Consider the following 27044-nt stretch of genomic DNA (forward strand, 5'->3'; position numbering starts at 1 on the left):
GGGGAGATCTCATCACAATCTACAACTTCCTCGTGAGGGAAGCAGAGGCACGCAGCGATCTCTCTGTGGTTATCAGTGACAGAACCCAAAGGAATGGCATGAAGCTGAGTCACGGGCGGTTTAGGTTAGATATTAGGAAAATGTTTTCATCCAGAGAGTGGCTGGACACTGGAAGAGGCACCCTAGTGTTCCTCAGGAAAGTGGTCACAGCACCAAGCCGGTCAAAGTTCAAGAAGCGCTTGGACAACACTCTCAAGCCCCCCTCTCCTACACCTGGCAGCTGCAGCTGCTCTGTATTCGGGCTGAAGGAGTGAACAGCCCCCGTTCCAGGGCCACGCTCGCTCCAGCAGCTTCTGAGGGGGGCAGCTACCCCAGGGCAGCAGTGGGCTCCGGGCTGCTCTGCTGCCCACAAGGGCACCTGGCGCTGCACAGCACCAAAAAAGGGGCTCCTGGAGTCCTTGTTTCGTAACAAGCATGTTCGTTGTTGCTCCTCAAAACAAAAAGTATAAAGCTTTATAAATTGTAATGCTTATTCTGCAGCACTACGTGGCATCTTTTCCACGCTGAACTGCTTATTATTTTTCGTGAAGTCCAATATATGACAAGTAATTTTGTAAGTTAGGAATGCTCCAAGGGAGCATGTACAGCTCTGGGGCAACGCAGGGCGTTCTGGAAGCTGATTTAAAAACATATGCACCGACTGTTCAGGGATGCTCTAAAGACTCGGCCAAGCCTGTGAGGACAGGTGTCCATCATTCCACCCCACTGCTGCTGAACACATGGGAGATACTGCTGGAGCCCCATGCCCATTCATTCCCACAGCTGCCCAAAGAATATTGTGTTGCATTCTGAAGTCCTGAAGCTTGGAAACATTAGCAGTCTTTCACTTCAGTACAAACCTGTGTTAAAGTAAACCCACAACACTGTACTTAAGCACTTAAGACAACAATTCTTTCCATTTAATTTTTCAAAACCGTATCAGAAACATAAACAAATAGTAAATGGAGAACCATAATGTCTGGTATTACAGTTATTTTTATTTGTCCACTAGATTTCCAAACTTAATAGAAAAACAGAAACCACTTGAAAAAATATTTGATAGAGTTAAAGGAAAGGTGGAACAAAGGAAGAAAAATCAGTAGACATAGCAGGTAGTTTATAATTTGTAAGATTCATTTCAGCATTTCACTAACAGTGCCTTCCAGCTTTCAAATACATACATAATATTTTGAATCCGTTCTACAGATAACCCTTTCTGAGCTCTGCAAAATACCAGACTGTTATACAGCTAAATATCTACCAGCTTGAGGGCAGCAAAGCACAGTCCAGTGTCCTATTGCAATGTACTCAAACTGTCTCAAGTTTGAAGGAAATGTTGCCATTCTGAATGCATGTAATTCCCAAGTCTAACTATGGAAATCATAGAAACACATAACTACATGCTCTTAACACAATTTAAATCAAATTTAAACTTTCAAAATCATCCATGGACCAAGTCTATTGACTTAAAATTAGGACATGAGAATATACATGTTCCGAAATGTGTACATCTGCTCATAGTGCTGTAAATGTTTCCTTACCGCATTTTTAAGAATAAAGTCTAGCTGGATTTGTTTGTTTTATTTGTGCAATGGGAATAATCAAAACAAAACAATGCATAGTGTCAGGGAGACAAAATTTGAAAGTCTCTATCTTGATTTTTAAATCCTAACATAAACTGCTGAAAGCTGGAGAAGTGTATTCTTTTGAAGTGTTTCAACTCATTTTGCATAGTTTTTTTTTTTTCAGGCCACACATTTCAACATATAAACATATAGAAATCTAGGATACTACCACATTTGTTCAGAATTTTCTGAGGAGAATGTAATTTTCATGAAATTTAAAAGAAACTTTTCAAATATCCTGACATTTCCTCATTTTTTCATAGCATCATGAGTGCTAATAGGCAGCAATCAGGAGATAAAAGTCAATAGAGAAACAAAAGATCATAGTAGACAGATAAACATTAAACAGAAAATCGTAAGGAGATGATTATCCAATGTAGCTGTCCATTGTTTATCTTTCCGTATTTCACAGACATTCTTTTTAATAACAGCCTCCATTAACATGCACTATTTTATGATATTGTAACATAAAAATGTGGCTTCTTTGTCCTAATATTTTAAAGGCCTACACTGTTTCAGAGTAGCTTTGGATCTCTCTTTGTAACCACTCTAATGGGAAACTTGTCATTTGGCTTAGTTTTCACCAAGTGCAAAGAGGTAATTTGGCAGCCTCAGAGCAAATTCCTACTGCACCTCAAACAGGATTAGCATTGGAGCACATGACCCTGCAGGCTGGAGCGTATGTGCAGTACAGCCCACTCTTTTCACCCCTAGTCTGCAAAGATAAAATCAGTCTGAGAGAACAACTCTGTGTGCTTATCTACTGACTTAATGGGCAGTGACAATGGGCAGATGGAACCCTGATGTCCTCAGCGGCAGGACGAGCCGCGCTGATTATAAGGATCTGGAGAGCTTCTCTATTTTTAACTCTTCAAGAAAATTTCTGAAACTTTTGATACCTCTTAGACAACAACAGATGGATCATTCATTCCATCCAGCACATTTTCATGTTTCCACAGAAAGGTAGGCAAAGAGATTAGTTTTGCCTCATCCTCCTTCTTACCATGTAAATGCATAAACATAATTAAATTTTTTTACCAGTTAATAAAACTGAGACTTTGAACAAAGACCTTATTACAAAGACTGTAATTAATCTGTTTAAAACAAATGTTGTTTTGCTTGTGGAAGCAGATCTGCCCACATATTTCTTAAGTGCATTAATGTAGGATGGTTGTAACATACCCCCTGTAGTTCAAAACTATGTAATAGTAATTAATAATCACACTTTGTATTTATGACTCATGCAACGGCAGAGAAAGAGGGGTCAGAATATGTCTCATAGTTTAACATACCACTGAGAAAATATTGAACCAAGTCCTGACTCATCCCTTGGGGCTGCTTCCTCAGAAACTTCCTACTTCTCCCAAACACGAGTTGTTACCATTTCAAACTTCTCTATTTGGAGAAGCACGCCACAGACGCCTGTGTCAGCTCCTGGGCTTGCATTAGTCAGAAGTCTCCTATTTAGAGTACCCATCGCGCTCTCGAAGAGCTCTGTGCCGCGCGAACGCTCAGTCTGAAATCATCATAACTAAACCCTTAAATATGCTAAAGAACCAACCAAAACAGCAGGGCGAGCAAAACCATCCACGTAAATTACTTCCTCCGCAGCCCGCTGCCACTCGGCGCTCCTTTCTTGCCCGCGCTCACAAGGGCTTGTTCCCGGGGTGCCCGGCTGGCCGCGGAGATGCTCCGGGGATGCTCCAGGGATGCAGCGGGGATGCCGCGGGGCGCCGCCGCCCCCAAGCCCCGGGCCCGCGGGTCCGCAGCAGCTGCCAGCGCCTCGGCAGGCCGCGGGCAGCCGCTGCGGTGAGGGGCGGTGCGCGGCCCCGCTGCCCGCCCTCCGAGGCGGGGCCGTGCGCGGCCCTGGGGAGAGGGGCGGGCGCGGGGTAGCTCCTGCGGATAGCGCCGGAGGAGAGCGAGGAAGGCGGGCCGGCGGGTGTGTGCAGCGTGCTGAGGTGCGGTGAGGTCTGACCCCGAGGCAGTGGAGGTCGGATTTGAGAGTTTCCCTGCTCCGGCCTCCCTCTGTTCCTTCTTCCCGCTCCCTGCCCGCCGTGGGGCTGCGCTCCTGCGTTGGCAGCTGGGCAGGAGGGAGCTGCGGTTCGGCCCGCCCGACGTGTTTCTGAGTAGGCTTTTCTGCTTGGGAGAGTGGCTCTCTGCCACTGAGATTCTCAGTTGCGCCAAGTGCAAAGGTGGGACTTGCAGGCCTGGGACGGGCTCAAATCGTATTAGCTTTCACTTCTTTATGCCTTAAATTCCATGAGTAGCAAATCGAAAGTCACCCAAATAAATGGCAGCATTTTCCAGAGGCGGGAGAACTGTTAATAGTCGTTTTGTTTTACACTTGACATGAGCTTTGGCTTCCTCTTGTCGCCTGGAGGCTTCCCGCTTCCGGTGCTTGGGTGATTTGCAGTCTTTACAGTTTATGGAGACGCCTCTGTAATGACTGTTTATCTGGAGTAAAGGCTTTCTGGTGTTACGGAGTTACATCGGTGCTAAGTGCAGAGCCGTGTGTTGGTTGGTGTGCGAGGAGGGCGAGGTGCCGCCGTGCGCGGCTCTTCCCCGGGAAGTCAGCGGAGCTGAACGCAGCACTTGCTCTCGCCGGGCTCAGCCCGACACCGCTCAGCCTCGGCGGCGAGTTCTGCATCGCATTGAACACTCTGAGAGAGGTACTGCTAAAATCGTGCTGTGGCGGTGGGTGTGAGTACTTCCTATGAAAAGGCTTCAAAGAACTTTTTGCAGTTACTCGGGCCAGCACTCGGGCTTGGGATGAATGGTTAGCTGAGAGTGGACTGCGGAGGTCAAAGTTTCCGGAGCTAAGAGCGTTGTTACAATCGTTCTGGCATACAGTGTTGTGACTTGGCTTGTCTGACTCGTTGTGGCAGAGGCAGTGCGTGCTGACTTGTTTGGGATACTACCAAAGCCTTGGGTGTTCATTTTTGTGTCTTTAAATGCCAGGCTAACAGTCCTAAATCTTATTTCTGGGCATTGTTGCCAGCATTTAGCTGCGTGCATGCTATGTCATAACCATGGGTATTTCCTGCTGATGCTTGAGTGCTCTTCTGCAGCATCTTCTCTTCTGTTTCTACATGCTGAACTTAACTGCAGAGCAGGAAATTTAATATTAATGAGGGATTTGCTAGTCAAGCTAATTGTTAAAAGCAAAAAAATACAATAAGGGAATAAAATAGAGGTGACTAATTGCTAGTGTCCAAAAGAAGCATGTGATACATCAGCAGTACCCTCAAGATGGTATATTAGAATTCAAACTGTAGTGAATGTGTTAAAGGAGGATTTCCTCAGTATTTATTACAAGTTCTCCCAAGTCTTTGATGAGCCTGAGTAGGTAACTTTGAAAACAGCTGGGGACAATGCTAACATAACTGAAAGTGACCTTGTCCTGACCGGGTTACTAACACACACACGGAAACACACACAGAGACGTGTTTTGCATTCCTTTTCTAGGTATAGTAAACAAAAAGTCAACCCAAAGCTGTTCTTACACGTCGGAATTTTATCTATAATGAAAATGAATTGACAGCCTAGTTTCAAATCATAATTTTATGTATGTCTGCAGGTTTCATTTGAAGTTTTAAGTTTTTTACATTATGAAGTCTTTGGAACATCATGACCTTTTTTAAAACTAACTTTCATAATATGAAATCCCTGTTTCTTATTGCAGAAGAGTTGGTGTAGGATTTGTTAAATCTATTCTTTCTTGTATTTGTGAAATTAGTATTTTAGTGTAATTTTTAGTAAACTGAAGCAATTTTTATTAAAAATTAATGTGCTTTATACATCTTCGTTGTTAACACAGTTTTCATTTGGATGTGTATTTCCTCAAATCCGCATCATTTAGGTGCTCTTAAGGTGAGATTGATGCACTTTTTACCTTCCACCATCAATGTCACAGACAAATAAAAGGTCAGCTTGAATAAATCAGTCTGTCATGATTGTGCTGTGATAGGTGCAGTGTTGCCTTCGGAGCTAATACCTTAGAGAGAGTTTATGTATTATTTATCAGTGGAAAAAAGTATAAGTTACAGATTGGTGACTTTCAGATCTGCTCAGTGTCTTTGTTGTCCCTATGTTCTGGTTCCAGAGTTCACAACAATACGTAGAATTAATCAGCACCTTCTTCTGTTCTGATAGCAGCACTTTTTGAAGCTCCCTCTGTTCCTGGTCATTACTTAATCAAATGTAAGAGTCCAGTGAGAAAGGAGATAATTGCCTTTATGCTTTTTTGGCAACTTAGTCCCTGAAAAAAAAAAGTTTCTTTCTGCCTACCAAGTTACATCAAAAGAAATGCCGTAATGCTCGCTGGGTTATTTTTCTTTCATAATCTACTTACTTAAAGTGTTTCTTGCACACCTTTGTAGAGTGCAGCTTTTTTTTGGTGATGTATGACATTACTATCTTTTAAGTGGTACTTACTGCTTTTTATAGGTAGGGCAGAATTTTCCATGAATCTTATACTCTCTACATCTCTCAATGTTTTGTCTTGGGTAGGTAGTTTTTCATGCAGAAAAGTAGTCTTGCTTGGTTAGTTTTCAGTTGAAAATAATAGAAGATGAAATCATTAAGCAGATCTGTAAGGCAGAATCTCACATCATTAATTCCTGTTACTCAAATGATGAGGCTTGAGATCACTTAAGGTGCAGAACTTGTGGGGAAATTGAATATCCAGCAGTTAATTACTATCTGTGACTTTTTTTATACACTGTATGAATATATCAATTTCTTTAATACAGCACATGTCTTGCTTTAGCCAGCTTTTGCTAAAGATTAGTTCTACATTATTGTTTGCTTTTCTATACAAGTTTCATTATTTTGCCTGGTGAGTGAAATTCCTTCAGGTGTTTTTTAAGAAACTAGATCAGGAAATTGACAGTTGGCAACTAATATTTATCTTACTATATCTTCTGTTAGGCCAAATACCTTGATAATGTGTCCATTACAAATTAGAGAGGCATTAATGTATGAAATAGAAGAATGTCTTAAAGATGTTAGCTTCCTCACAATTTAGCAAGACCTTGTGATAAATTTAGCTAGTTAATGGTTACTGTTGTTGCCCAAGCCCCTCACAAGTTTTGAAATCCCCACACATTTTGCAAGCAGGGAGGCTCCCTCCTTTGTGCTTCATCTCTGGCACAGCGTTTGCGGAACTGTGGGATTCTGCACGCTGGACGCAGAGCCACATAATAACTGCGGGGAAAATGGGCTCTTCTTTATAATGAGCTGTGAATCAGAAGTACACCGAGTTTTCTTAAGTTAGCTTTAATGGCTGAATCTGGTGTCAAAACAGGCTGTATTTATCCATTAAAAAAACCTTCATAAAAAAAAGGGATATGACTTGTGTAGTGAGGGATCTTAGAAAGGTCACCTAGGTTACACGCAGAGTCTTGCAGTGTAGGGTTCTCATTTTGAGAAAGTTGGGAAGTAGGTTTGGTGAGGCTTTAATATCTTGCATATAAATATATGGATGTACACCTGTTTCTAGGAGGTAGCATTTGAAATGCTGCGAAGTGGCTGGTGGATACAGGAGGCAGTTGGGTTTTTTGACCTGTGCCAAGTGAAAGTCCTTCTATTGGTGAAGGTTAAGATCATTTGGTTTTTTTCCCCTGACTTCTAAGGTCCATGAGGTATTAGGCAAATTGTGCATGGTTTCATAGAGGCTATCTCAGGTTTATAACAAGAACAGAAACTCATCTGGTTTTAGCAGCATTTTTTTTAAATACCAGTTCAGTAGTTGACTAGCATTTAGACAGAATTTCATCTTTGGACATCATACTTGGCTTGCTGTGAGTTTCTAATACTAGCCTTGGCCAATCCAACACAAATATTCAATGTTAAGTTCAAAGTTTCTTTAATGAATCCCTCTGGGCATTTGAGCTGACCACAAGTAGGGTCTTCAGTTATATAAAGTATAGTTGTGTAGAAGATTTATGTATCTCTGTTAATTGGAAGGTGGCTCTGTTGGGACCTTGTGCAAGTAAAGAAAAAATAGGAAATGGTCATTTCATCCTTGATGCCATTAGTTTATGAAAATTACCATACAAGCTGGGGAATCATGCACAGCCCTGAAAGAGATCCTCATTTTACCCATGGTTGTAAATCTAATCTAGAGTTACCATTACCTGCTATTTTTGACGTAGTAGTGTTTTTCTGCATTCTAACATTTAAATGTGTTGGATAGGTAACAGATTTCTTACTCAACACCTTTTTACAGCTATTTGGATAACAAAATGAAGCCTGCGAAGCTGCACTATTGGACTCTGGGTTGGTTTTCCATGGCACTATGTTGTTGGTGTGCTTCAGATACATTTACTCAAAGGTAAGTTGTGCTTTAAAATGAAACATCTGACAACTCATTAAGTGCAGATCAGAATGGTTTAACTTCTAATATAAATTTGTTATTATGTACTATTTTTGATGTGTTATTCTTCCCTTAGGAAGGGAAGAATACTAATTGTTATCAGGCATCTACATTAACTGGAGGAGCAAGGATCATGCCTGAGAAAACCTTTATGTTTATTAATGTATCAGCATGAAGAAAGAGGGGAAACTTAAATTCCTTTTGTTGCACTTAAAACTTTTCTAATCTTGCTGTAGATGAATCATTTAGAGTTGTGATGTAGTAATGACAAAAATTGAAAATTATTTTGAGACTTAGAGCAATAAATCTGGAGTCATCCCTGTGGCATGAACTGTACCAACTGCTGCGTTGTTTACTTTTTAATCTTATTTTTCCTTGCTATTTTCTCAGTTCTGACCATATAAAATTCTTTTTCATGACATCCCAACTGAGGCTGTATCAGATTGCTGCACAACCTTTTGGCACTTGTTGCACCTTGGCAAAATCTGGGCTTCAATACCAATAGGCCATAAGAGAAACCACACCCCAAATCACACCCTTCTGTGGACAAAGCTGAAATTCTTATTGCATTGTATGAGGAAATAAACTTTTCTGCTTCCTTTCAGTGCTTTGGCAAGAGAATGGTTAAGGGTGCTCAGTTCAGTGCTGAACTTCTTTCAGTGCCTACTTTGCAGCTGGTTGGTAGTTTAGACACTGCTGACGTTTCTTCAATCCCCAGGATTTGGGCTCTGTCTTGGCCATCTTGGCAAAAGAGTCAGCTCTAGAGGCACATTCCTGAGCTTCACAGAGCAGGATAACTCAGGCCCAAAGAAGGGGAGATATCTCTGAAGCTGCATAGGTATTGAAAATGGATTTCCTTGGATTCCAGTTCTGAGCTTAACTTGCTTTGTTTAGTGTGTACAGTTTTCTGACCTATCCTTAGCCAAAAAGTGTGTTCTAGGAGAACACCTTTTGGCATGACTGACATTGCAGAAGTTCAGCTGCTATTTCAAATACAGAGGATAGATCAAATGAAAAATCTAATGAAAGATCTTTTCTAAGCAAGGACTTTTTAAAACCAAGGAAATTAACTGCTCTGCAATATAGGGTAATTCCTCTATTCAGGTTTCTACAGCAACAGTAAAGACCCATATAAAAGTGTTAATAGTTTTCATTGTGATTATGCTGGTAAGTTCCAGAGCTATTCTCCTAAGTTATATAGAAAACCACAGATACATGTAAATGCTTAAGAGAAAATGGGGCCATTACAACGTAGAAAGACTAGAGGAAAAAATGGAGACATGATAAAACACAGAAGCATCCCTAGGTTGTCCTCAGGTTGAGAAGAATTAGCTTTGTCTTTTATTCCTTTTTTTTTTTTTTTCTTTTGGTACTATATCCTCTGGCAAGAACTAATGACTGACAAGTGGCTATTAGCTTCCAGAGAATAACAATTTATTTTGACAGTTCTGCACATAATGTTGTCAGTTTAAATAATTTACAATTCTGTTTATTTTTTTCCATTTGCTATTCTATTTAATTACTTTGTCTGGTTGCTTAATAGCTAAATATATCTGCTGTATTGTCTGATGCAACAGGTTTTTATTTACTTCTACTTTAACCAGAATAAGTCTGCTCCAAACTGTTGGAAAAGGCCTCTATAGAAGTGATGTGATACAGGCTTCCAACACTTCTTGAAAAAATTTTTGAGTTGTTTCTTTTCCCTTCTGCATAGGTATAAGATAGTACTGGTGTGTCTGTGAGTTATAGATCTCTTATTCTTAGAGGCTTTGAAACAGGCATGTTCTTGTAAAATATGGAATACTCAAATTCTTCTGTAGGGAACCTGAAGATTTTGTCACAGTTTGATCACTTATTAAATGTTTAAAAATTAATTAATTTTTAGTAAGCATTTTAAAATGTACTGTTTGGATTAAATGCCTATAAACTGAGAAAGTCAGAATTTTTGAGATTTGTAGTTTGTACTTTACTTTTTATTCTGAACTTTTTTTTAATCAAAAAGTTTGGAGACACTTGCAAGATCCAATTACATCTCCTGCAGTGGAAACTACATAGTTTGAGAGTGGTTGTAGTCTTTCTTTTTTAGAAGAGTAGTTACAGTTCCAAGAAGGTTGTATGCTTTTTTTTTTTTTTTTAAGATAATGTGCCTATCAAGAAGAATTAGAAGATTCTTAACATCCTAAACAAAGAAATTCTTAAAAAATTAAAAGACATCTAAAAAAAATTATTGTTTTAAAAGCGTGCTAGTAAGTGCTCTCCTAAATATAAAACAGAACAATGTGGTTTTTTCCATACTTAAGAAATGGAAAGCACATGGAGATAGTGTGCTAGAAGGAGAATTTGTTTAACAATAGGGGGTATTAGCAGGTTTCCAAATATGTTGTTTCTCTGTGACTTGTTAGTTTGTGTTTGGAATGTGTGCCTGAAGGTGTTCCTCTTTTGAAAATGCTTGAGGAAAAATAAATGTCTGTCTCTCCAGTGACAACCACCCTCATCCCTGGAAAAAGCTGTATTTTGCTCATCATTGGCCAGTGACTGTATGTAAGGTGAGATTTTTGTGTTTCTCTTTTATCCTAACAAAGGTAGCATTGGATAATAAGCATGTGAAAACCGATTGAATAAAGCCTGTTAACTATTTAATGTTATTTATGCCTTTATAAAGGCTTTTGCTGATCTTGATGCAACTTTTGCTACTTCCCCTACACTCCAGAGCAGTCATAACAGGGCAAGATTGTGGTGTGTTACAGATAGTCAGTGTAGGGCATACTGTACACTAAGCTTGTTACAGAATTTATGACATCTTGTTAGTTGTAAACTTAATCCCAGACTTTCATCAGACTCTGTAGGAAGACTTGCCTGCTTTGTTTGGCTAACAACAGATCAGTACCTGAACTATCTGCTGCACAATAAGATTTTATCTTTGTAATATTGGCTCCAGTATTTCTATGATGTCGTCAAATACAGATTCAGTCAGGAAAGAGAGCTATAAAGGTGTGGCAGGCATCTCTGAGTATTTCTGCATTTTTTGCTGTATTTGAGGGCTGTGAACCCAAAATGAACCCAACCTTCTGACACAGGTCTGTCAAAGCACAGCTAAGAGGTGTACTATTGCTGTTACCTGAACAAACCCCTACAAACCAGTTTTCCCACTGTATATTTATGCTGGTTCCTCCTCTGAGTTCCAGGGTAGTGCAATTGATAAATTGACAAATGACTTTCATAACCTTCTAATGAAGTTGTAATGAGTAATTGAAGGTGTTGAGCATCAGAAAATGTAGGCATCCTTACACTTTATTGATTTCTATTGATCTTCTGTAGTAAGAGGTGGACAGACGCATTCAAAGAAGTGAAGAAAAAGGGAGATGAAAATCATATTAAGTGACTTTTTTTCCTAGTTTCCCATCATTCAGTCATATGAAGAAAGAAGATCTCAACTGTACTCCTCTAACAGCTTTCTTGTTTTACGTAAGAGGAGTTCCTAAACTCAGGAATTCATTTAAGTACTTTTAAGTAGGTAGATTCTTCTGCATGTTTGGTGTATTTATATATGATAACTGGTTTTTTTCAGAGTGTAAATATTTTTAATGTTATTATTCAGTTTAAAACTGTTGACATGATGTTGGAAGGAAAAAGCTGTGTAAAAGAAAGCAGCCAAAGTCATGATATCATTTATGGAAAAAAGCTTTGAGATACCTTTTTTTTCTGGAAGTACTTCTTAGTTTATGCCTCCTGTGTAAAAGAATCTGATTATAGACTCTTTTGTACGTAACGTGTTCTTGAGAGGTGTGTGGATGAGCTGCATCTGAATTCCTACCTGTTTTGCATATCTCTGCTTGAAAAGTTTTTCAGGCTTTTGAAGGCCCGAAAGGCCTACTTTAAAATTTGGAGGGCACAGATTAGCATGCCAGAAATTTGAGAATACATCTCTCCCAGCTCTTCCTGGGCTTTAAACAGTAAGTGTTCAGCTGGTACTGAGTGTGATCAGTGCAATTAAATTGGAAAGTGTTTTGTAATCGTGTCTTCCAAACTAACCCATTAGAATAAAGTAGTATCATGGAAGCAGTGATCACCCCAGGACCTAGTTACTGACTACTGTAGTGAAAAGGGTGAAGGAGGAAGAGAGATGTTCTTCCTCATAATGTGATTAGAAATTCCAGTACCATATAATTGACCTAAGGTGACTATGTCTTATGCAAAGATACGTGAGCTGAATTCAGACCCCAAGTGACTACGAATTTCATGTTCCCATAAAAAATTGTGCCTGTGGCTAATTCATGCCACACTTTTCAGTTACAAATCAATGTGACTTATGAGCATCTCAAGGGCAAGAAGAGGGACTTCCCTACTCCCTTTTTATGGAGTTGTAAAGATCTGTTATTCAATAACTTAAAAGGAGAACTATTATTTCAGCTTTTGCATCCTGGAGATTGCAAAAAGATAAAATTTTCTGTGTGGTTGTTGTTTTTTTTTTTGTGTGTGTGTGTGTGTGAAATGTGGAAAACCTAGTGGAAATTTGTAAATTATTCAGTTCCTTCTCTTTTAGGAATGGGAAGGACAATGAGGAAATGGTACCTGCTGTCATCTGCCTTTTACTGCACATATGTGCTGATCAAAGGAAAGAGTAAAAAAAAAGGGCAATAGAATAGAGTAATGAACAGAATAGTCTGAATTCAAGTTTGAATGTCGTGTTAAGCAACAGATTTTTTTTTTTTTTTTTTTTTTTTTTTTAGTTTTTAATATGAGATAAAAAATTTTCCTAAGTTCAGGCTTTGGCAGTAATTTTGTAGCAAAGGCTTAAATAAGGAATAGAAACACTGTTTTTCCTTCTTTTTTTGGTAAAAATAGAAGTAGTCACATAATACAGAAAGAATTAAAGTGACTAAAGTGAGGGCAGTACACTATTGTGATCTAGCATTAGATCAAAAAGTTCTTTGATCTTTGCTTGATTCTTTGCTGTTTCTTTTCTATGTTAAGCCAGGTGTGTCAAATTAATTTCAACTCTTGCTAGTTCTGGAACAAAATAAATGTTTTTCCAGATGTCTATGTAACTCGTAAGATAACATGTCTAAAACTTGTAAAAGTTTTCTGTGAATAAGGTCTGGTTTAGATGGTTTTGTGGGTCTTTATATTCTGTAAGGATAAACTTGTGAAAGGTTTTAGCTTATCAGCTCCTGCTAGAGGCGTTCAATAAGAAAGAAGTTTGTTTTATTTGCCTCCCAGTTTTTTTCAGCAACCCTATCAGTTTGGTTCGTTTATTCATTTGTTTTACCCAAGGGGTGGGGAGAAGGAGGAAGGGGAGTAACTGCACACTGTTTGAGGGGAAGCAGTTGAAGAGATGACCTCTCTCCGCAGTTTGAAAAGCAAGGATTTTTCTTAGCAGTTGCCATGTTTCCTTACAAAACAACTTGCACTTTATCTTAATTAAAGAGATGGCCTACTTAAGCAAGGTGCTGGGAAGGAAGAGCAAGATTAAATATTTCACTTCCCAGAAGCTGGTGTTTTATTTCAGCTTGGTGTATCTGTATGTGATCCAGTAGCACTACTCTCTCACATTTACCAGCTGCTGTACTAAGGGATTTGTATCTTGGGCAGATCTACAAGTGACTACTTCTGTGACAGGTTGATGGTATTTCACTTTTAGGCATTTCAGAGATGATAAAAGCCTCCATGCTTCTGGCACGTGCTGTTTGTGCAATGTCTTGCTGTTACAAATAGGCTAATCCCTCTGCTGTAGCATTCCCTCTCAGCACGGTGGGTGCTCTACAGCCTCACGGCACTTTGCTCAGTTTTATATGGTTCGTTTGGATTGATTATCAGATAGCTTTAAAACAGGAGAAGACAATGCTGCTTTTTCAAATGATCTAGGTATATAGTGCTTTCTGGGGTCCAGTGCGCACTTGAAAATAAGTATTTATACCTCTGTTTCAAGTCAATGGTTGCCTGAGGTTGAATTAATCCTCCAGCAATCAGTCTGTGGTAAACAGGAAGGCTGAGAAGAAGTGTTTTTGCAAGCAGGGGTACCCAGCTTTGCAGACCAGCATTTGCATTTTTTATAATGTTGATTTAAAATGAACATTGGAAAGATACCAAGGCTGGAATTAAAAAGGAGGTTGAATGAAGCCGGCCAAAGCATGCAGAGTGTGAGCTAATGTGTTGTAGGTTGCATTGACCTCTCAGTTCTGCCAGCATGCAGGGTAACACCAAGAGTCTGATGAAACATATAGAAGAAACTGCTAGGAAGGTCAGTGCCATGATAGGGGAGAACTGATTCCGAATTTAAAATGCTCTGGGTGTTCCATTAGCATGTCTGAGAACTGCAGTTAAAGATTGAATAAGGAGCACAATTGCACTGTTTTTGTTGCCACCTCACTTGAGCAAGCTGTTGACTATTAATTTTCTGTGCTTTGGGCTAGATAGCCAAACCCCTCCAGCTCTACAAAGCTTGTGTCCTGACAGGAGCAATATTGTTTAGGTATTTGCAGTGTGTGTTTTTTCAAAATACTCCTTTCAGGAAAAAAAGCTGTTGCTGGGTGTAATTGCTTGTATTGTTGGTGGCAAGAGAGGAGAGGAAGGAAACTGACACAGAACAAGAAAGTCTTGCAGAACTTGCAGATTTGCTGCCACTGGCCTGTGGCATGTGGAAGGCAATTAGTGAGATTACAGACCTGTCTCTGCTCTTCTCTACTCTCTGGTCTTGCTCTGGCATCACACAAAAGGCATTGTGGCATAATTAAGACAGAATGCAGAACCAAAAAGGAAAGCTATTATTATGGGAAAAGAATGTCTGAGGAGGTTGTTAGTTAATGGCAAAAAGTGTTTACTTGAAAGAGCTCTAATTGCTAAGAACAATAATCAGGGAAAAATACAGTAATAGTGTTCTGTGATGTGTGACATGGGTTTTTTTGGTTTGTTCTTTTCGGGGATATGTCTCTGCTCTAAACAATAATTAATGTGTAGGCTATTTCTCCTGTATTATCAACAGTTTTTATTGAAAGCTCTGGTTTTTTGTTTTTGTGGGAAGATGTTTAGTCTTTCTTTTTCTCTCCATTCTTTTGTCCGTCAAGTCAAAATCCTTAAAACATATGTCAGTTTTACTTGGAATAAGCAATATATTTCATCTCTTCTTTTTCACTTTTAATACACTGATAAAACTACTCCTCTATGCTTAAAGAGGGTTGTGTACTTGTCTAATATTATAGTTTGTTTTGCATGTTTTTATTTTAATGGCTCTGCACTCCTTGATGTGGTGAGGAGAGAAATACAGAGAGCTTCCACCTGGAATATTATAAATGCAGATAAAGCTCTGTTCATTTAGCATGGATCAGGCTACTTCCTGTTACCTCAGAACCTGTCCTTCTGTCTTCTTTTTACACTGTCTGTTCAGAATGTCCCAGTATTCACTTGATCTGCTTCAAAATTTTAATGCCGGTGGGTCACTAAGTGGCATAATCCATGACAGCTTCAAGTAACGAGTTCACCAGCTCCTGATTTGGCAAGTAAAAGTTAGCATGTCGCAGTAGGACCTTGGGCCATCAGCAAATGAGGTTTTATTTTCCCTTTAAACCTTTATTCCTGGACACATGCAACAAATACTCTGTGTTTTTGTTTCCTACAGATGAATGCTAATGATTGTCATGACCCTCCAAAGTACTGGACAATCCATGGATTGTGGTATGATCATAGAGTGTTTTTATTTCAACTTGGAAAGGAAAAAGCAAATTTTGTACCTGGATGTTTAGTGATTTGGTTTTGTTGGGTGGGGGTTGGTTGGTTGGGTTGGGTTTTTTTGAGGTTTTTTTTGTGTTTTTGTTTGTTTTGTTGTTTTTTGTAGGGTTTTTTGGAGATCTTAATCTGTCCTTACCATTCCTTTAAACAAAATTAAAACCCTATGGTTTGACGTAAAACTGAAGTACACTTCTGTATCTCATGACTCATTGAACTCTTAAAATCCTCTGGCCACATAAGCATTTTATTTATAAATCTCCTCATAAGATCAGAAACAGTCTTAAGCAGAAAGGGAACTATAGTTTCCCTTCTTTTTTTTTTGTCTGAGTAAAAATAATTTGTTAATACCTCTTGACTGCTTGTGGCTTTAAGTATCTTATCTCCACACAAATACTGCAAAAGTACAGGAAAAACTAATTTGCTTCAAAGGAATCAACTTACTGGAATTGGTGTCAAATGGCAACAATTCAAAATTTTTCCTGACAAATACAGGTTCAAATCAGTACAGAAGTTTAAGCTATGCGTCCTGGAAAAGTGAACAGCATTATGTGTGGATTCCCAGTGAGTGTCTCGGTGATACTTGCAGAAACATCAGATGGTGTGGCAATTTAGGAGGTCAGTGCCATTGATGGCACCAGTGACATCATGTGCAAGACTCTTCTAAATCGTTGCCACACCCATATGACTTTTACATAGAACGAAAGGGACCAAAGGGCTAAACAAAGAAATCATGAAAAAATCTTTTGGCCATCTTCTGAATCTTCATGAGAAATCTTTTGGCCATAATTAACATCTTGAAGGTTTTACTTCTAAACCACTGTAGATTCTGATGGTTTACCTACATTTTTAAGTAAAATCTCCAGCTATAATCCTGCATATTTAAAATTCAGGCTTATGTTAGTTACCATTACTGAGTTAGGAGACATCTTTGTTTCAATTTTATTTTGCTTCCCTAGGCCTGACAGAGCTGAAGACTGTAATAGGACATGGCATTTCAATGTCACCGAGATCAAGGTATTTAAAACAAAACCAGGCATACCAAGCAGAGCTAAGTGCAATTACTTTTGCACATCCTAAATGAAAAATCCGCAGTTTATAATGTCAGTCTTAATGTTTACTGAGAAGTATGGTTTTTTAAGGACTCCAGGAATTCTCTAAGTGCTTCTGGTACCACTTGAAGTTGCAGTCCTTGTGATCATTAGCAGCTGTACCTACTTGATTTTGTAAAGATGCAGTTTGGCTCATTCAGCTACATCCTCCTTAAAAAAAAATCTAGAGGTCCACCAGCACATAAGTGCTGGATCTGCAGTGGCAAAAAAGTACCTGTGAAAAGAAGAAGATTCAGTCAGTCTGTGCTCTCTCTTCACATTTTCTGCTGCAAAATCAGAGCAAAGAAAGTAAGAGTTCAGAGTACTGTTTTCTGTGTGTTTTCTACTAGAGCATTAGTCCTTTTTTGTTCTTTTTCTACTTGGAAAACCCCAACGTATTAATTTCAACAAAATTCATTTACGTATTGTAACCAGGGATAAGAGACTTGAGCCAACAAATGTGAAAAGCTGCATGATTGAACAACTTCTGCAGGGACAGCTGAAGGAAAGTTTTGCTTTGAGTCAGTGTGTCAGTATGCTCAGATATTTAGGTAGGTGTACCTGTTACCTCCAACAACAGCATTTTCAGAATGTGGGGGGAAAAGACCTTTTATTTTTCTTCAACTAAATGTTTCAGTTACAGACACCGAAGATGAGGCTTCAGTTGTAGAAAATGTATCAATATATGTAGATTGTCTAAGAAATAGCTTTTCAATGCTGTGGGTACATTTATTAATTGTGGTATTTTTAGGATCTGATGTCAGACATGAGACACTACTGGCCGGATGTGCTTCATTCATCTCTGAATCGCACCCAGTTCTGGTGAGTACAAAAAAGCTCTGAAAAGCATTTTGGATATTACTTTATAAAAAGTCCTTCTGAGTAGATCTTCGGGTGAGATGTTTTGCATGAGAAGAAGTGTCCAGGAGGCGACTGAAGCAGTATCATGGTGTCCCCCAGTGGTAGGGAGGAGAAGAGAGATCCAACGGGCAGGAATTGTGCAGCAAGATTGATTTATTTAATTATTTTACGATCTTTTATAGACTTTTTTTCTTCATAGTCTAATTGGTCAAAGGATCAGCCATCCCTTGGGGTGATTGGCTAAAATCCTAAAGCATCCATTGTCAAAATATTTTTCTACTGTGCTATAAACAAGGCTCTGCAAGGTCGCAGGTGTTCATGGTTTATAGAACTCTACAAATATCTTCTGTGAGAGAGAAAAGTATCTCACGGGACTGGAAAGAAGCAAGAAAAATTCTTGCTAGCAGCAATATTTGTATCCAAAAAGCAGTGTGTCTTGCTAGTCTCATTTACAGTATAAATCTGTTCTCTTGTAAAATACAGCTGTTGAAGACAGGGCTATGGCAGAAGTTTTAGAGAAATGAAACTTAGTGAGAGAGTGTTTCCTTCCTTTGTCCCCAGGGAGGAGAAACAGCTGCTGTTGACACATTACATCTGAATAGCAGTAGCCCTCCTGGGATGTCACAGCTAGCTGCAAGAGCAACTTCCAGGTCTCTTTCCCTAGCTAGTTTCACTGTGTTGCTGGCCTTGAGAGAGCTTTCCTTTTGGGCTTCCTCACAGAAGAGGAAATAGAGAAATAGAATGCTCTCTGTCATGGTAGCAGCTTCTCTGTTCAGTGAAGTTACTGACAGCAGCTCTATGCTACCACCAAGCTTGTGGGTGCAAGAGGTGCAGAAGGATGAAGGCCTTCAGGACCATTGGTAGCTGTTTTCAGTATCTATTAATTTATTTGTTTATTTTGCATGGCTGTGCTGCTAAATAAAGTAACACTGTGAGGAATGTCATCTTAAAGTCTCAGTAAGTATTTTGTGGAGACTAAAGTCTCTGTCCATCCTGGAAGCTCACAGGAGTGATTAAAACACTTGGGCCTGGTGCATTCTTGGCTTGCTGCAGATGATGGTGCACGGGCACTGTCAGTGCAGACTGCACCAAACCACTCCAGTAGCAGTTCCATGGTAGCAATCATAGGCTTCTTGAATGCCAGCAGATCTTTAGCCCTCTATTTCTGCCGCCTTTTTAGGAAGAGCAGGATGCTTAAATACAAATACTACTGAAAGCTTTCAAGTCTTCAAGTCTTCAAGCCTTGAAGACAAGCACTTCACCGTTAGTTTTACACACGTGCATGCATACATTCTCTAAATTAAAATTAATCATCGTACGTGCAATCCCTTGCCTCCAGCTTACTTCTGTTTCAGTAGCCCTTTGAATTTGACTGTTGTCTGCTTCTGATCCAAGCTAACTCTATCTCTTGCTAAGTTTACCCCTAGAAGAGCTTCTATTTACTTTAAAATGGTGGTATCTTTTCTCATTAGTAATTTAAAATCCCTTGTGGAGAAATCTGCCCATGGAAACTGGGCTCTTCCAGGCAATAAACAGTCCATTTGACATGCAGTTGTATTGAATGTTACAGCCAAGATGAGAACTCTCTACAAGGCTGAATTTGGGAAGATACAGTGAAAATCTTACAGTAAAGCATTTCTGCCCTGCCTCAAATCTGACACCACAGTTGCTTTATTAATTCTCTATTCAGAAGTAGTGTACTATTTCTCTAGATCCAAACATATTCTTTTAAGATGTTTTCATTCCTTAAGAAAAATCTGAAGTTTTTAATAGGAATGGACGATTCTAAGGCAGGCTTTCAAGTGAATAATAACTGTTCTTCTTTTCTGCTTTTTGATGATGTAGTTAAGGCATCATAAGTTCACAGGATGCTGTGATGATGGCACAAGTTTGTGATTAGATAATCTTTTATGTACATCTGCTGAACTGATACCTGTATAGTACAAGTGGCTTGTGAAAATTTGAAAAGAATTTAAAAAAAAAAGTCATCCACAGTGTCACTAAAGATTATACTGCTTAATCTTTCAATGGACTTTAGAATTGATGGGAACATTTTTGTCTTTTTCCCAATTTTTGTTCTGTTTGAGTTTGTCTACTGTACACTGCAAGAATTTCTTTCTTCGGCTCTCTGTTCCTTGCTCATAGGAGAAGGGATGGTAGATTAAAAGTAAGACTTAAGAGGAGGCCTGTGAAAATTTTGCCACAGGCCAGCATAAAAGTTGATGCTAAAATCTTAGTAGCTTGTGCAATTTCACTGTTTCACCCAAAATAAGGCTTAGTTGTTTGAATTCAGAAAAAAAATTAGTGCTTTGAAAGTGCATTTAACACAAAAGGTTCCACTAAAACTTACAAAAAGCTTGGAGATGGTAGTTTTCTAGGCAAATTCTTTGCATTCTGACCTCTGATCTCAGTGTAAATACACTGAGAGATCATAAGAGCATGATATATGTTTACTTCATGAATGTATAGATGTTGCTGTAACCGAAATGGTGGGAGTGATCTTGATTGGGTTTACTTTTTACATGTGCAATAAATTTGGGTGCAGTGTCCTACTCCACAGGTGTAGCCTTTCAGATACTTAAGTGTAATGGCTAGCTTGTACAGCACATATATTTGCAAATAATGTGTTCTAAAATTTGCATTTTGCTTTTCTCCTATAGGAAACATGAGTGGGACAAACATGGCACTTGTGCAGCCACACTTGAGGCCCTTAATTCTCAGAAAAAGTACTTTGGTAAAGCCTTAGAACTCTACCAGCATGTTGATCTCAATGGGTATGTAAATAAACTTGATGATCTGCCTTTTATTCCAAACAGTTTCTAAAAGTTTCAAATCTAGCCTAAAATGAAAGTCTAAAAATCTGACTGTAGAGAGGAAATGAGTATTAGTGTAAATTATTTTTAGTACTGAAGTTCAGAGGAAGAGTTGTTACCCTGAGAAGCAGTCTCTGGTCACTTCAGTCAGGTAAGCCAGCAGCATCCTTAACAGCATCATTTAGACAGTGTGAGCAAGTAAATTTTTGAGAAGCTCTGCAGGCTGTATCTTGATACCAAAAGCTATGGTACCTGTAATGTTCTAAATCAAGGGACAAAACCCCCAAACTTCTGAGTCATACTGAGCCCCAAACACTTGTTTTTAAGACAGTGCTCTGCTCGGAGGAAAAGACAAGCTGCAGGCAAAATCATGCAGAACATCCTGGGAAAAGGCTGAGAGGCAACAGCAGGAGAGGAGGTTATGAAGGGTGGTGTTCAGTTGCTGCAGGCAGTCCTCTGCTGTCCTTTCTAACAACTCCAGTGTGACACTCTTGCTTTGTCCTAAGGGCTGACTTCTCCTCATGGTTCCAAAGCACTGGCCATGCCAGATTCAAAATCTTGATGAGACTGTTGTGGCTTGTCCAAGCACTGTCTGCATGCTTCTGGCTATAGGTGAATGCCAGAAGGTTAGAGTCCTTTCCTGATCAGTGCTTGGTGTGGGTGAGAGGATGTTTGACCATTAGATTTGTTGACCATAAATTGTCTGTCTGTATAAGAGGACAGTGTCTAAGAGAGGAAATAGTTTTGTACCAAGAAACATACCTTTAAAAAAACTCTATAAAACAACCCCAAAGAAACCCCAAACCAGCCCCATTCTGTTTATGCTCTGCCAGTGTCCTGTCTAAGCAGTCTCCTAGACGAAGTGTCATTTATTTTGCATATGCACAAAGGAAATAAGTTTTTCTTCCCTCCCACCTCAGTTTTGTAGATGCCTTTTAAAACTGTAGCAGATTTTTTCTACACACAGTGTTTGTGCATGTCATATGCAATGTTAAAATTAATAATGTCTAAGTCAATTGCCTAAGTAGCTGTGATGGTGTGACTAAAACATTTACAGATGGCACAGTGACCGATGATGTGAGCCTGTATCAGCATGTGCAACACTGCAAAAGAATAGATACTGAAGCATGTTGAAATGAATTGCTCAAAGCTTATTATCTATTGTGAAAATGAATATAATTAATTTTATCTTTACTGAAAAAAAAGACTGCCAGTATTCTCACTGTATATCACTTACACTTGAATGGGAAAAAATGCCAGTGATTAAAAAAATTGTTTCCAAAAAGCAAATTATTAAAAAGAGGACATCATGCAGAGTTCTGTAAGAATTAACAGAACATCATCTATTTTGTTTGCCTCCTCATATCCTGTGTAAAATGACAGTGAAAAGCAGATTGTCCTTCAGTCAGCTGGATAGAATCTTCCTTGTGCCAAAAATGACCTTGGAAGGGAAGGGTTGAGCATTATCAGCATTTATGGATTAAATCCTGCAAGATGCTGACTATTCCCACTTCTTACAGAAGAAGCTGGGACTCTCAGGCTCATCACGTGTTAGGTCCTGAGTCTTGTAAGCGTGGACATGTGGACTCCTCTCAGGACTGAACCTAAAGGAAGGGGTACACAGGCTAGAGGTTCTTGAGCCTCATTTCTCTCACGTGACCAACTTTTCCACTTCAAAAACATATTTGTTAGGAAAAGTTTCTGCCCTTCCAGTAATGTTGATCCAGACTGACATGCTGTATCCCTCTCCTGGTGTGCTGTGTGCCTCCCACCACAGGAAGCCCATCCAGTGTTTGAATATGCGGGTGCCTAGAGCACCCTCACAAGTCTGCTCCTGTGCCCTCTGCAGCAGCTGGAGCACAGGGGAATGTCTCAAGGCAGGGGAAAGGAAGCAATTAAACTGCATGCCCTACCTGGCAATGAGCAGAGCACTCTGATACTGCCTTTCCCCTAGCTGTGTCTGAAGACTGAACTATTCCAGCTCCTCAGATTAAGGTGCGGGAAAGGGTTCTTCCTGACCCTGCCAAGTTAGATGGGAAGTGGCCTTTCAGAAAAGGGCCTTTCCTAGGCTGGCAAAGAATGGACAACAAGTTGCCCTTGCTCCCATCACTGTAATGCTTGACAGGTTCTTAAGATTATCTGTTTTACTTAATGATTATGAAGGTATGTTTGCATATAAGAAACATGGAAAAATGTGTTATCTTTATTTCAGTTGTCTCTTGAAAGCTGAGATAAAGCCAAGCAGTTCATATTACAAGGTAAGAGGCAATCTTTTATAAAACAGAATCATATGCATGCACCCTTTTTCAGTAGGAGTCAACTAATTTCTGTACAACAAATGAGCTTTTAAAAACTGTTTAGTTCTTTAAGGTTGTGCTTTTTATAAAAGTTTTTGAGAGCTTAACCAGTGTGGCAGCTGTTGGAAGATGTACTCGTGACCTATTAATCTCTATAAGCTTTTTACTTTTTCAGATGACTGCTATAAAGGAAGCTCTTACAAGTTTTTATGGTGTAACACCGAAGATCCAATGCCTTCCTCCAGAAGAGGTAAAAACTCCCCTAACTTCCCAAAATGGAAAAAAAACCAAACAAAAAACCAACATCTTTTTTTTTTTTTTTTTTAAAGAGCACTTTTTATCAAAAATAAAACAAAAATAGAGTGAAAAATCTTCAGTATGGTGAAACTTAGGTCTAGGTGTTCCTTGTGTATACAGCTGTTTGCATTTAGATATTGTTTGATTCTTGGACTTAGGTTTTAAAGGTCTTTGTCTTAAAGGATTTAAACCTTTATCTCTTGCACGAATGCTGTAACCACCATGCCAGAGGTATTGCTGTAGCTGAGCACTTTCCACTGTGCCTGCTAAAATTTAATTGCTGCATGGCAAATTACTAAAGCCAACAAGAGTGAGCTGAATGGAGCCAGTGACTGTCAGCCTTGGTGAGGGTGTGGCTGTCAGCAGGAGCCTTCCCTTCACTGAGTATGGCTCTTGTGTTCTGTATGAAGACGTTACTCAGTGAACAGAATCCTTCTGAAATAAAGCAGCTCAGAAGCTTGTCTCTGAGATTATTCCAGAAAGCCCATACCTAAAGAGGTACTGAAAGACATTTTGAGCTTCACTGTGGTTCAGGGTCAGTGTAGTCTTTCCTTTTGAGCTGATCATGTCTCAGATTTCCATTTCTTTTTACTTTTCCTTGCCAACGATTGTGCTGTGCATCATGATGCAGTAGAGAAGGTGGTACACAGAGACAATGTGCTGTAAAGTATAGGTCACCATATCTGAACCAAAAGTGCCTTTGAAGGAACAAAATAATATTCTGAACAATTACATATGTAGATTGCAGAGTTCTTTCTTTCAGTTTTTCACCTAGGTTACTCTGCACGTATAGAAAATAAAGTAAAAAACAGAACCCACAAGGTTAGCTTTCACTCTTGTAAGTGGTTCCTTTTAATCTCAGCTTGTTAAAGGTGGTTTACTACAAAACACTTGGCAGAGTTATTGCCCATACACAGGCGACAATTTATGAAAACTTGCTAAGATACAGTTGCTATTGGAGTATGTTGTCAACTCATTTGCTTTAGTAATGCTCTGAGGTTTCTGTATTCATATGTTTTTTAACATGAAAAAAGTCTACAGGTTACAATATTTTTAGAATGTGTTTATAAGTTACTTTAAGGAACAAAGGAGTATTAGTTGAATGTGGGTTGTACAGTGATCCACCTTTTGACATGAAAGAAATGCAGACTAACACAAACTGCAGTTTCTAGCTCTGTTTGCTGTAGTTCTGCCATTGCTTTTAGTACACTTGGGATACTGCTCCAATTATATGAAAGTAATTTATAGCTTGGGTCTCCTGTACTTAACAACTGAAGGTATTGGGTAATAGAAATGAAAAACTACATCTCAGTTATTTAAAGATAGGCCTTTTTCAGAGTTCTAGCCTCGTCCATGCCTGTAATGCATGATGGAGGTACTTTGATGTTTGAAATGTGTTAAACACACTCTCTGTTCTTAAATTTCTTTAAAAAACCCCAAAACATAAAAAAAACCCAAAACAAACAACCCCCCCAAACACAAACTCCAAACAAACAAAAAAGCCCTCACCACAGTTACTTTTGCCTTGTATGTATCTTTTTGTCCTGCTTAATTGTTTCAAAACCAATTTTTTTCCACATTTTGTTAGACCTGAGCATTTGGGGGCATTTTCCTGTAATCTTTTTTGCCACATGAGAGGCCCCCATGCCTGCCTGCTTTTTTCATGGTCAGAAGTTTTTCTTCCTAGCCTAGTCCAAAAATAACATTTCTCCTTCTGACAGCTTGGTTCTGTAGTCTTTTCTGTAAAAGCTATTATAAAATTTCTCATTTATGGAGAATTTTATTTGCCTCTATTCCTGTCTGGCTATGAAGAGTTGGTGAAAAGCGTCTTTCTGGTCACATGTACCCTTCAATATTCACAGAGTTCAGCCCGAGCTCATCATTGTTGAACAGCTTCTGTGCACTGTGCCGATGAGTAAAGGCCAGGATAATGTGTCACAGCATTTCATAACGAGGCTTACTAGTTAGAAATTCCTCAGATTGGTACTGAGTATGTTCAGACTGGATGCCTCTTGTACTTTTATTTGCATTTTTCATCTGGTAAATGCGCAAATAATCACGACTGTATTCTATAGATAGGGCAATGTAGCTGAAGAATTGATGTATTTTCTTCTCTGCATGAGGCTGATCTTACCCTTCATGTTTCTAGGGTGAAAAAGCACAAACAATTGGCCAGATTGAATTCTGCTTCACCAAAGAACTGCAACTGATAAACTGCATGGTGCCAAAGGGTGAATCCAACCCAGTGCAGGCTCACTTGAAGCTTGGAACTGAAGAGCTGTCAGTCTGCAATGATACTCTCCCAACCTATTATCCTTCAGAGGTCCAAGGTCACAAATGAAGCCATAAGATTGAGAAAAACTTTTTAAACAGCAACAAAACCCAAACTCATGTAATATCACAAGCCCCTGTCCCTATCACAGGCCTACAGTGAAGATTTCTGCTGGAAAACAAAGTTCTTTTGCTATTAAAGGAAAGTGGTCCACATGATGGGATCAGCATCTGATGTACAGCTTGGTCTGGATTTTTTGGCTTGCTTATGGTTTGAATCAGTGTTCAAAAGACAACTGTGACTTTTCAGTTTGACATGCAGTTAAGTCTGCCACTTCGGCTGCTTTTTTTGGTTTTTACCAGTGAGTCAGGGAAATTAAGTAATTCTTCGTATTGAAAGGATGATCGTCTCTCTGAGATGAGACGACAATTTCTTGAGAAGAAAACACTGTAAACAAAAAGAACTCTTGAGACCTGTGTGAAGGTCTATTCCCAGATGTAATACCCGCTGCCTTGCATAATTGCTCTCCACAAGTGCAGAACAGAGATCATGTCCTCTGAGGTGTTGAACCTTTCCTCACTGAGGGATCACGGTGGACCAAAGACAACTTCTGCATAACTTCTTAGTGAAGGAATAATGTTCTTCAAGTTTGGGCTCCTCTACCTAATAGATCCCAGGGAGACTGTATTTGTAGCCTTACCTGTTCTTTGATTATTTTTGTGGCAGTAGCTCCATGCAGTCTTGAGGAACAACCAATGCTAGAGCTTACATGTTAGTATAGGAGAATGTTAGGCCCTAGAAATATGTTGTTATTAATTCTTAGTTATATTTGAGCATTCAGCATTACTGCATGTGCATCTGCACTTTTATATGAAAACAAGATAGTCACATAATCACTTTGTTTCAAGAAACAGCTTTTTATAGATGAAACAATAAATACTACAGGATTTTCAGTAAAAAGTACAGATGTTGGCAATAGTGCATCTCTACCCCATAATTTTTAGTAATATGCCACAAAGTTGGATGTTTCCAGAGGGAACCAAATTTTGATGACAACTTCCCCACAGTTCTGTGTTGATCTGTGTGTCTCAAATTGTGTTTCAAAGAAAGACAGTTGTGGCTCAAGGAGCCATCTCTTTGTTAGAATAATATTACTGTGAAAACATGAAATGCAGTATTAGAAACAAAAACTTGGAAGCAATGAATGGTAGCGCTGGTTCTTGCAAAGACGTATTGCATTGTCATCTTGAGTGCCATCACACGGCATCTACAAGACAGATGAGGGATCAGACCCAGCCAGCATGGATTTAGGAGGGGCAGGTCCTGTCTGACCAACCTGATCTCCTTTTATGACCAGGTGACCCACCTGGTGGATGTGGGGACGGATGGGGGTGTTGTCTTCCTGGACTTCAGCAAGGTCTTTGGCACCATCTCCCACAGCATACGCCTGGGAAAAGCTGGCAACCCATGGCTTGGACAGGTGCGCTCTTCACTCGGTTAAGAACTGGCTGGACAGCTGGGCCCAGAGAGTGATGATGATGGTTGCTGCATCCAGTTGGCAGCCAGTCTCCAGTGGTGTCCCCCAGGAATCTCTGTTGGGCCCAGTCCTGTTGGCAGCCAGTCTCCAGTGGTGTCCCCCAGGAATCTCTGT

General features: G+C 39.5%; 1 protein-coding gene across 4 annotated transcripts; it reads left to right on the top strand.

Moving 5' to 3' along the window:
• Nucleotides 1–3519: 3519 nt before the first annotated feature.
• Nucleotides 3520–25627, top strand: RNASET2 (ribonuclease T2). Of its 4 annotated transcripts, none has more exons than XM_048298681.1 (10): nucleotides 3520–3591; nucleotides 7894–7998; nucleotides 10520–10586; nucleotides 15656–15711; nucleotides 16722–16779; nucleotides 17605–17675; nucleotides 20375–20488; nucleotides 22740–22785; nucleotides 23000–23074; nucleotides 25271–25627. In XM_048298681.1, exons 2-10 carry the CDS (start codon nucleotides 7910–7912, stop codon nucleotides 25460–25462), a joined length of 768 nt encoding a protein of 255 aa, XP_048154638.1. In that variant the 5' UTR covers nucleotides 3520–3591; nucleotides 7894–7909; the 3' UTR covers nucleotides 25463–25627. The 4 variants fall into 4 exon arrangements, with proteins under 4 accessions (XP_048154638.1, XP_048154634.1, XP_048154637.1 ...); XM_048298677.1 differs by having other exon boundaries at nucleotides 3530–3622; XM_048298680.1 differs by lacking the exon at nucleotides 3520–3591 and adding an exon at nucleotides 3643–3856.
• The last annotated feature ends 1417 nt before the right edge of the window (nucleotides 25628–27044 follow it).

The sequence above is a fragment of the Corvus hawaiiensis genome, chromosome 3, assembly GCF_020740725.1.
Source record: "Corvus hawaiiensis isolate bCorHaw1 chromosome 3, bCorHaw1.pri.cur, whole genome shotgun sequence".
NCBI classification, from domain to species: Eukaryota; Metazoa; Chordata; class Aves; order Passeriformes; family Corvidae; genus Corvus; species Corvus hawaiiensis.

Excerpts from the sequence above, each read along its gene's own strand:
- RNASET2 (XM_048298681.1), top strand. The coding sequence starts at position 7,910 with ATGAAGCCTGCGAAGCTGCACTATTGGACTCTGGGTTGGTTTTCCATG. Across the intron at positions 16,780-17,604 it reads TCAATGTCACCGAGATCAAG|GATCTGATGTCAGACATGAG; the intron begins GTATTTAAAACA and ends TGGTATTTTTAG. Across the intron at positions 20,489-22,739 it reads CAGCATGTTGATCTCAATGG|TTGTCTCTTGAAAGCTGAGA; the intron begins GTATGTAAATAA and ends TCTTTATTTCAG.